The 10,657-nt window shown below is 47.8% G+C and overlaps 1 protein-coding gene across 1 annotated transcript in view; it reads right to left on the bottom strand.

Annotated features, from left to right (window-relative positions):
* Positions 1-4,273: 4,273 nt before the first annotated feature.
* LOC105697865 (hemicentin-2) overlaps positions 4,274-10,657 on the bottom strand; it is an 85,595-nt gene continuing 79,211 nt past the window's right edge. Inside the window, exons 8-9 of the mRNA XM_012421597.1 lie at positions 7,279-7,457; positions 4,274-4,644 (exon numbers count right to left, since the gene is read on the bottom strand). Coding sequence (XP_012277020.1) covers positions 4,414-4,644; positions 7,279-7,457 — 410 coding nt within the window. The 3' untranslated portion in view covers positions 4,274-4,413. The remainder of the gene's footprint in view (positions 4,645-7,278; positions 7,458-10,657) is intronic.

The following is a 10,657-nucleotide window of genomic DNA, read 5'->3' as shown; positions in this document are numbered from 1 at the left end:
TTGTCTGCGAACTTATGGAACAACTAGAGGCGCCTAGAAAATTTGCAATATCGTGACATTGCCGGTTTAGGTATTAATGACCTCGATAGCAGTATTTATAATCGATCTTAGGCGTAGTAATACTCCTCTCCGTTTATTATCGTAGCTTCTCTATGTACAAATTGACTTTCCCTCTCCTCCGCCACGCTTAGGAAGGACCTCTCCGTCGTTTTCCCTTTATCTTCCTTTTTCTCTTCTTCGCAAATTTCGGGGGGAAAATTTCGGGAATCGCGCCGATGAAAGTCCACTCGCGTTTATTCCGATGAACCGAAAGTGCACGTGGGAAAATGACAGATAATCGGTGCTCTAAGGGGATCGCGGAGTGGCCGATTTTTCCGCTTTAATTCGCAATGTAGTTACTAATTCGTACAAACGTTGCTGCATAACGGTACCCGTATGACTGTCAGCTGTACAGAAGGCTGGGAAATCTTAAAATCAATCGAACGAACGAGGTTTATTCAAGAAGACAATGAAACGAGAGGCCGCTCGTCGCTGCGGTGACATGTTTTATCCCCGATAACGGGGCGACGAGAACGGTGTATATTTTTCAATGACATTGTGGGTTAATTAACGTGACAATGGACCTTCCAAGAGAAATCTCTGCCGGGATACCCTGTACAGTGAACGCTCGAATATTGTCGCTTTTTATTTGAGGAGCATCCTCGTTTCGCTATCACCGGTGAGCGCCGATAACCATCGCTTAACGGCCAATCTTTCCGATCGAACGACTCGAAACGGATTTCCTACTTTGAGATTCGAGGCGATTTATCGTCCCCGACTTGTCACCCCTCGGATTTCAGATGGAGAACACGTAATTGCGTGATTACAGGCAACCGACTCACGCAACCGGGCAACCTCGTTGCCCTGAGGCTCGCGTGACAAGAGCTTGCGATCGCGAAGACCTTACTTACCTCTTATAGCTTAATAGTTTTATGATCTCTCCCTAGAAAATTTGGTCGCAGCACGAAGGAGTATATCCAATTACCGGTCATGCGACACGTGAGCCCCCGGGAAGAGATATATGAATTAATAAATAAGCGAAAGGTCCCAGCTTGATCCGGGCTGAGCGGTTTGAAATGAATCATTTCAAGACGAAGGGTGTCCTCGGATCGCGAGACCGAATTAGTACAGACTTCGTGCGCGCTTTTCAAGATTTCATCCAGAGCGTAATTTCTCCGGCAATCGTCTTTCAATACCCAGGATTGGGTTGGTGCATAAGTTCGAGCGATTTTTTTTTAAATTAAATTTGAATCATCAGACATTTTATTTTTAGTTATGTATTATATACCATTTTAAAGCCCGTTTTCTTCTGTACTTATAATGTATTTAAGTTGTGTTTTAAGTTTATTTATGTGCTTCGTTAGGTCGATCAAATATGGAGCCGAAAGTTGAAAGAAATGCTCATTTTCGACATTTGCTTTTATTCGAATTTAACCGAGAAAACCATTTTTGCGCAGATCTAACACTAATTGCATCTTCGCCATAAACATTTTGGATGGTTCGCGCAGCGTCCATTGTTTTAACACCTCGATTAAATTCGAATAGAAGTAAGTGTCGGAACTGAGCATTTCTTTCAACTTGCGGCTCCATATTTGATCAACCTTAAAAAGCACATAAACTTAAAATACAACTTAATATGTTATAAGTCCAGAAAAAAATGGTATATAATACATGAATAAAAAAAATTGTTTGGCGTATTAGAATTTAGTTTAAAGAAAAAACGTACGAATTTGTGCACCAGCCTAATAGTATTCCCCCATAAATGGGCGTTAGTCCGGGTGTATCTTTCGTCGGATTAATGCGATTACCTTTATTAATAGCATTTCCGTTCTAACTCATTCATGAACTGTGGTTTTCTTGGGCCGTGATTACGGGTTCCAATTTAGCGCGTCAAAATTGGGCTGTTATGCCGAAACGAGGACGAAGTGGTCCTGGCTGTCGCTAGCCTAGAAATGTAACCTTACAATGCCTTTCCTCTTTATATATAATAATACCGATAATCATAATTGGGAATGTGTTACGCTACATTATGCTCCCCGCTCGCAGTTGCAACCCCGCGACGTGCAGTTGCAAGGACTCGGCTCGCTGCAAATATTAGTCCGGTCGTTAGTTTCCACGCCGATGGGGACACGGGATGTCTGGACGTCGAGGCTGTTGACATTTCTTTTTTACACATTTTTGTTGGGGAGAAAAAGAAACTCGGAGCGGTGGAGAATTTCAAATTTGACGTCTGTACGCCGGAAGCCACGAAATTCGTTGGCACGCCTTTAAATTTCCGCAGATTTCTCGCTGACAGAAGTTCCCTAAAGTGGGATTTAATTTTACTCTCCGCGATATTTGGCACACGTTCACTGTATAATTATGCGGTGTTTCCTAGTCGCCTCCGGGCACTTAGCGATAAGATTGGTAATTTTTTAGATATTATTTCTCTCCCGCAACCCTCGACTTCCGGTGTCCCTCTCGGCGCGTTCGTCTCGAAAATGGAAAAGAAATTGCGGGAAATTTCGGCAATCGCGGAACGAGCACTGAAACGTAGTACCGATAGGATGCGAATGAGAACTTATGGCTAAATAAAACTTTAGAAAAATATATCAACAAATAATAAATATATCTTTAACAGTATCATTCTATATAATTCGTCATACAGCGTACGGTAGCCTATGCATGTACAGTTACTATATACACGTTACAAACCTATCAGCCTAAAGTAATATACAACAATTCATTAATTTTCATTACCTAGTCGCCAAGTATTCCGAGTAGCCCCGGGAAAAGTCCGATCCCTCGTGAATCTTGTCCTCATTTCATTTATTGTTCAATCCGACGAGCGTTTTCCTCCCGCGAGGATCGCCGGTTTAAAATCAAAAACGACTCCGCGAGATGGAGAGAGACGGACGATCTCTCCTTTTCCATTTCTTTTTCCTCGATGTCCGAGAACTCGCCTCTGCGTTTTGTTACGTACAAATTATCTACATGGTTATGTACATCGCTTGAGTACCTTGCAGCAGAATCCCGTGATTTCGGAATGAGTATACCGGAGCGGCGAGAGTCTAGTCACGTCTTTCGACTTGCGCGTGACTTTGTCTGCCGTTAATCGATAAATCGAAAGGTTCACGACCCTGAACTAATCCTCGTGTCGAGCGACGATTCAACATCGCCATTGACCCCCGGTTTTGCGTCCCGCACGAATTTTCTTATTCTCTTAAAGCGTCTCTGGGCCCGAGAACTTCCGGCACACCTTCGACACGTGCTTGCAAGCTGGATTAAATTCATAAACCATATTTACACGACACCGATTTTCCCACCCTCCCAGGGGACGTTGAAATCAAAGTAAAACGCTTCCCAGTGCCAAAACTCATAGCCGAGTCGGAATGAAAAAATATTAAAAATTGAAAAAGGTGATTAAGGCAGAGAGGTTGAGCACGACGTGTCGGAAAGTGCGGAAGTCATGTCGCGGACCGAGTCGGTAATGGCGGGCTCGTTGTTCTCGCCTTAGGGGTGCTTTTTGCAGATACGGTTACACCGGGACGACGCCCTTAAGAGGATATGAAAGATTCAGCCTGTATATATCTGAGAAGTCAAATCGTTGGGGGAAGTATTCTCCAAAATGGGTGTACCGATTCGTTTGAAATTTTGCCACGTGAAATGGAGGTCCTAAAGTAGGTCCCGAAACTCATGAAATTTCATTTTTCATCAAATATTTATTTATCTACGATGGACTGGAACCAACATGGCGTAGTCCGTGCACGTTTTCGATGTTTTACGCTTCTTAGAGGCTTAGAATCGAAAATGAAGAGTTTCAGGACCTAGCTCGAACAATTTAGAATACCGTAGTAATGGAATATTACAGAGTCAGATGGGAAAATGTGGCAAATACTTTCACCAACGATTGCAACAAAATGCTGGCTTATCCTGCGGCTAACACGTGTTTTTGGAGCAAAAGTTAAGTTGCATCTAACTGTCACATATGACGACGCGGTTCGTCAAGATATAAACAGTCTTGAATTCATGGGATTTCGGCAGTTTTCCATCGATCTTTTTATCATTACTTTCCCGAAATGACATATAGAACCCTTTAGTTCGTATAATTCTCAATGTAGACTGCAAAAGACTGCAATATAAATATAAATGTCGGCAATGGGACGCGCCAGCTTATGTTACCACTTGAGTATTTAAAACGGCATTACCACCAAAAAGGGTATAGATGAATTTGATTTTATTGAGGTCGATTAAATTTCTTAGCGCCTTTCATATCCTCTTAAGGACGAGTCTAGGATAGGCGAAGGGAGGTGAGATTTTTGGCCCTCTTAGGTCGTCGATTCCGTTCTCTGGGTTCGTTAGTTCGTTGGCCCGAAAGTGGAACTAAAAAGGGCCCTAACGACGGAGGCGCAGGAGAATCAGAGTTAGGCAGAGAAAAAGATTCGGCAGACTTAGCGACCGAAGGTGGGCGTGACTGTAGCCGGAAGCTCGCGTCACGTTGAGCAAAACGGAAGAGCCGGCGATGCCTTCCGGGGAACGAACCAGGAGCAACCACTCTCCGGCGTGGGACCATTGGACGGTCTCGAAGTGCAGGATTGTCCTGTGGCAGGCCTCCGTCTCGCCGTTCTGGAAGCAAAAACGTGTCCCTTCAATCCTAACCTAACTTCCTTACGATGCTTCGGAACGGGACTCTTAAAAAAATATATTTCTCGTAAAAAAAATATGAGGTCGATTCGTCCTTCATTCCCACGTTCTTTATATTACGACCTCATCATTATAAGACGGATTTAGTAAGAATAAGAAGAACATAGGGAGAAGTTCTCTTTAAAAATGTACCGAACCTTGTTTCTGTTTTTTAAGTGACGACAATCCCCAAGGCATGAAATTACACCCTGTCGATAACCGAAACGTACGCCATAGTTCGTTAAAAATATCAGTTCCATTTACTATCAGGTTGCCAACACTAAAGAAACAAATTAGAACTGTTTTTATATTCCCATGGTTCGATTAATTTCTCCACCTCTTAGAACATAGATTTGTGTATCATGGTTCAACGAGGGATCATTTCAAATTAATCCGACAGCTTTGAAGAATAATAAGGCTTAGCTTGGCGATATTTGCGGCACCTACTTCATGTATATATTTCTGGAAAATTATGAGGAATCTCCTGGCGTCAGGAGTTCCTTTTCTGAGGGATCGAAATCCGTTCCCGAAGAGTCGAGGGAATCTCGGCGACCCTCCTCCTTATCGACCCTAATCAGGCGTGCAGATTACGGGCTCGCGAAGTGATTTAGGAAGCCGCTCGCCGGAAGTGGAGGTTCCCCGTGGCCGGCGATTCCTTAGCGTCTGCCATCGTCGGTTTTTCACCGGCAAGAAAGGACCGGCAGTTTCTTGCTCCATTTAACGTCCTCTCCCCGGGTCCCCTTTCGGGCCGGGACAACGCGGATTCCGCGCGCCGCCACCCCCCGACGGGTGGCACCGCTTTCGCTATTCACGACTCTTGCCAGCCTTTCCAGCCTCGCCCTCTCGACCATTCACGGCCGACGTTCGATATATTATTCAGGAGAATATCGGAATGAAACGACCGTGCCGCTCGTCGTGCTTCAAAAGACGCCAAACGGGGCCGGCGAGCTTTGATCTCTCGCCACGCGTAATTCCCTCGGTTTAATTAACCGAAGTTCACGTCGGGGGCCGCCGACGACTTTGAGGCATCGCGTCGGAATCGCTCCCCGTTAATAACGCGCGAGAGGGGCGGATTTATCGACGTCGCCGATCCTTTTTATGTTACGCGGCCGCGGACGTACGTACCGTTTTAACGGGGGTACATCTGTCGCCGGGTGAAGGGTTAAATTATTAAACGAGGTTCCCGGATCACGTGGATTCCGGCTGACTCCCTTAAACGGGGGTCGGTGGATTAAAAAATGTAGGAAAATTCTGCTCAGGGGAATCTGGAATCTCATGTTAAACCGCGTATTAGCGAACGCTGGAACGTGTATTAATCGCAAGATTTTCCTGACATTTTAATGAAAGCTGATTTTTTCCTGGTATCTTTAAAAGGTAACGCGACGGTCGGCGGATGGATTAATAAAATTTCGGGAAAATTCGTTCCGGTGGAATTTCGAAATTTCACATTTTGTCGCGAGTCGGCGAACTTAAGTTTAATCGCGTGATAATCAGAGGAAGTTTTTCGTCAAAATTGGGAAAAAATTGGTTTAGACGAAATTTGAAAATTTCTTCCTAGCTCCCCAGTCGTTGGGGGTTCTTAGATATGGAATCGTAGGATTTTACGGGAATTCCGGAGAATGGGGGAAATCTTGCAACGAGGTGCAGCCGACAGAGATGCTGGGAGCCGAAGCGTTTAGCGCGACGCGCAAGAACAAGCGCCCTTGTTCCTACGGGACTCTCGAGACGCGTGAGCTTCGTCTGCAACGGATAGGTGTCTTGTTTAATTGGAACGACTATGCCTCTCCGTGCTCGCGTGTCTCCCTCGCATAATTTCGGCAAAATTCCCGGCATGTTTACGCCCCGTAGGTCGTTGGCGGGAGCACCCGGAGGATGCCGCTTACCCCGGCACGTCACCGGGGACTCCCGTCCCATCCCGGAAATGTGGATTACATTTAAAAGTCTAAGTCCTACCCATCCACCGATCGCCGATCTCTATCAGAAGAGTGCCTCGGCCCCAGGAATCTCGACTTCGAGTCCCCCTTAAATCGCCACCCTATCCTCTAAACACCTCCACCTTCTGCAACGAGTGTTCCCAGTTAAGGCGACACGAAAGTGGCGTCAAAGAGACCTCGTTTATGAAACTCTTCTCCGAACCGAGTGTCTACCGTACAACGTGAATACGGAGACTAAGTTTCTGCTCATGAAATTTCACTTTTTTATACATTTTTTTCCAGATACTTTAAAAATATTTTATAAAAGAAAGATCATGGGTGTCGGGACATTTGTTATGTCCTCCACGTTCATGTTGTTAAATTTCAAACGATTCGGTACACCGGGTTCGGAGTAAAGTTTCACGAACGGTTGACTCCTTGGATGCTACTTTCATCCCCCTTTAAAAATTTTTCTCGGGTTGTAGAACTCACCCGACGATTAGGGAAAACTGGCGGGACTCGATTAACGAGCTCCCACGTGACTAATTCAGACTCTTCCGAGAGGAGGAAGCCAGAGAGTAGGTAAGAGGTTGGAGGCGCTCGAAGAGTGCGTTCTCGTGTGAGGGGATTGCGACGAGGCCGCATGAATGAGTTAGAGACTCACTTCTATCGCGAGTGCTCGAATGCCGTCCCTTGCGGGTCCTCCTGGGACGTAGACGCGTTCCTCGGACAACCATAGGACCTTGGTGTAGGCGGGCGAGGCGCAGAATTCCATCACCACGTCCAGAACCTCGCCCTCGTTGGCCGTCACGCTCTGCGACGATGGGTGGATCATGGGGCCCCCTGGAAACGAAAACCACCGGGACGTGAAGTTACTTTCCCACTTTCCACCTCGTTCCTCGACACTCTGCCAATGGAGGTGTCGACTCTTACCTTCTCAACACCATCATTTGTACTGATTCATTAATCCTCATGTTCATGTAAAATGAGTACAGAAAACGTTTAACACATGGTATCGATATCAATAATTAGAGAGGAAAAAGAAATTCTCGACAATGTTCATTTTGTACTTATGTTAAATCACATAGGTAATACGTATGACATGTGTTATCAATATTAATGATTAACGAGTAAAAATTTAGATAATTTTCACGTGACAGTGTATGAGTGGAATTTGATGTTGATTCGAATTATTGCGGGGATCGCGGCTGACCAGTGCCTGGTTCATTCTACTGGATGAGCTGAAGAGTATTCTGGATTTTTTCACCGGTTTCTTATATAAAATTAATAGAGAATGCGTATAATACATATTATTGATATTAATGATCAAGTAAGAAAAATTGTAATAATCTTCAGAGGGAAGTGTACGAGTGGATCTCGACGTTGATCCGTATCACTGCGGAGAACCGCGCTTGACCATTGCCTGGGCCGTTCCACTAGATTATTTTGGGAGCTTTCCCGGCTTTTCGGCCGATCGTGGCTCCTAATATTCGAGATCCCCGAATAACCTTGGTCGACGTCGACGTAGAATCGCACCCCCGCGACTTCGGCACTCTCGGGTGATGCCATCGCGATTGCTCGCCGGCGTTCCCTGATATTCGAGCTTGTCGGGCACAATCGATACCCCTTCGCCGTGGGAACATTTCCGGGAAGAGGGGGGCCTTACGACGTCGTCGGGAACCCAGATGTCCCGAGGCGAGGGAACCAGCTACCTAAGTACGTAGGTGGATCTCGAAGTCGCGTTCGTCAGAGTGGGCGAGCTTCGAGATCCGACCAGGGGGGCGGAAAAAGGATTCCGCCAGAGTGGAGGGCGGTTTGACGTGGTATTAACCAGGGGATGACACCGGGCTTAGTTCGGCCTGAAATCCCCCTTCCCTCCTCCGCGCCCATCTGCATGGATTTCCTGCTTCGCAAAGCAAGTTGTCTGACCTCGACCCATAGCCGAGTGAATAGACGCGGGGCGAGATCGCCGGAAAAGGGGGCAGAGAGGGAGAGAAAGAGACCAGCGAGAGAACCGAGCCGACAGGGACGGCGCGAGGGGAAATAGGGAAAGGGTACTCATGAATATTCCTCGGGAATTACTCGGATATCTTGGATGTGGTTCCGGTTTCGCGATGGCGGGAGCCTGTTACGTCCTTGCGGCCGCAACACTCGTTTGCGGTCTTGGCTCTGAACGTAGGTGCCGGGTCCTCCGGGGAAACGGTATGTAATTCTATAAAAATGTCCCGGGGAAAAAAAAAGAAGAAAAAAGAAAATCCAGGATCGCAGTTGCAAGCTCGGCCGACTCTTTTCGACTTTCCGAGGTAAGGGCCAATCTGTGCGTGAAATTGGCGAAGCGGACGAACGATGGAACGAATTACCCCCGCACTCGGGCTGACGTGCCGCGCCGGCACGTACGGTGACGGTCCGCTAATTAATCGATTAATTCGCAATCGGCAAATCGGAACGGGCAACGGGCGCGAATGACAGTGTCGCGCGATTCGCTAAATGGATGGGCTTTCGGGCCGGAGCCGGTGGAAAAATTTTTTGGTGCGCCGCCACGTACCGACCTGAATGGCCCCCCGCGAACTCGCGCAGTTCCGGGACAACGGGGACCACGAGACGTCAAATGTTCTGGTTTACTCGCCTGAATTTCCGACCGGGGACGCGCATTCGTTCGGTTTATTCGCCCCTTTTACGCCGACGCACTCGCGCCGTTGGAGCTCGGCCGAGTCTCGCGCCAAATGCGTATACGCGTGCATTCACGGGTGTGTACCTGCACGAGAGAATCGACACCAGGAAAAGTGTCGCGGGCCCGCCCATCCCTTAATTCCGGAACAAGACACCCCAGAGGGTGCTCTTGCAAGCTATCCTACGCCTAGGTCCGATAACATCATCCCCCAATCGTCGCCGCCTGTGATAACGCTCCGCGGGCGCCATTGTTTCGCAATACAAACGGCACCTCGCCGTTATCTCCCCATTGTTCGGAATGTTCATTAAAATGCTCTAAGCAGCATCCGCGTTAGATTGCAGATTCCGGACGTCGGGTACGGCACCCCGGAGACGTAGGCGTCGGCGACGTCGCGCGGCCGCGTTACGGAGGAAGTTATTGCCCCGTCGAACGCGGAAAACGCCTGGGTTATCTCCGAGGATGGTAACTTCCACCCGATTGCGTTTAATCCCCCTACGATTTCGGGCCAAGGAAACCGCCCGGAGGGCTGATCGGACACTTTTCCCCCTGACCCCCTGTGCTAGAAATTATCGACTTCCGGCCGGACTTATCGACTCGCTGCAACTCGGTGCGACTTTCCAAAATTACATTTACTTCATTTCCAGGTACTATTTCACCTGGAAATAGTGGAGCCCGTTTTGGGCAATTTGCCGGAAAGTCCCTTTCCTCAGAAGTGAAACTTCATCCTGCACCCTTCTCCCTAGAAACGACATATTGACACGCTGCAACCTCAATGCAGTTCGGCGCAATGCAACCAATTTTTTAGAATTTCATTTATATTACGACCAGGTATCCTTTCATTCGGAAATAATGGAGTCGACCATGCGGGGCGATTTTCTGAAAAGTTCCTTCCCTCGGGGGGTGACATCCCAATTCTGCGCCCTTCCCTCCGGGGGATTCGATGCGTTTTCGCCGCGCGCCGTACGTATCGTCCAGGGGTGCACCCCGATAGGGGAGTTTTGCCCCCCGCGAGGACGAACCAGGGGTTATCTCTGTAATTGGGTCGGAAACCTACCCTTAGCGAGGTTTCTCGCTCCGAAGCCATGCCGAATATATACGCGTATCCTTTCCGCCCCCTCGCCCTCTTCGTGATAAGGACAATGGCTGCCAAGTGGCGTCTTCTCTATCTATTTTCCGCGGCCTGCATTGTCATTTACCGGGGCTGCATCTGCGTCTACTTTCTTGCCTCCTCCTACCCCCCCACCCGCCCCTGCCCCGCCGCATTTTCTCAGGTTCCTCGTCTCGGGGCGAATCTTTTAACGTCGACGCGGAGCTCCCATTTACCGGCGCTAAAATTGGGTTAATACTTTAATCCGCGAGCGGGGAGGAAATC

This window comes from Orussus abietinus, unplaced genomic scaffold (assembly GCF_000612105.2).
Source record: "Orussus abietinus isolate OABI.00-Male unplaced genomic scaffold, Oabi_2.0 scaffold1, whole genome shotgun sequence".
Taxonomy (NCBI): domain Eukaryota; kingdom Metazoa; phylum Arthropoda; class Insecta; order Hymenoptera; family Orussidae; genus Orussus; species Orussus abietinus.
The sequence above is the reverse complement of the archived record's forward strand: the minus strand, read 5'-3'. Positions and strand labels throughout refer to the sequence as shown.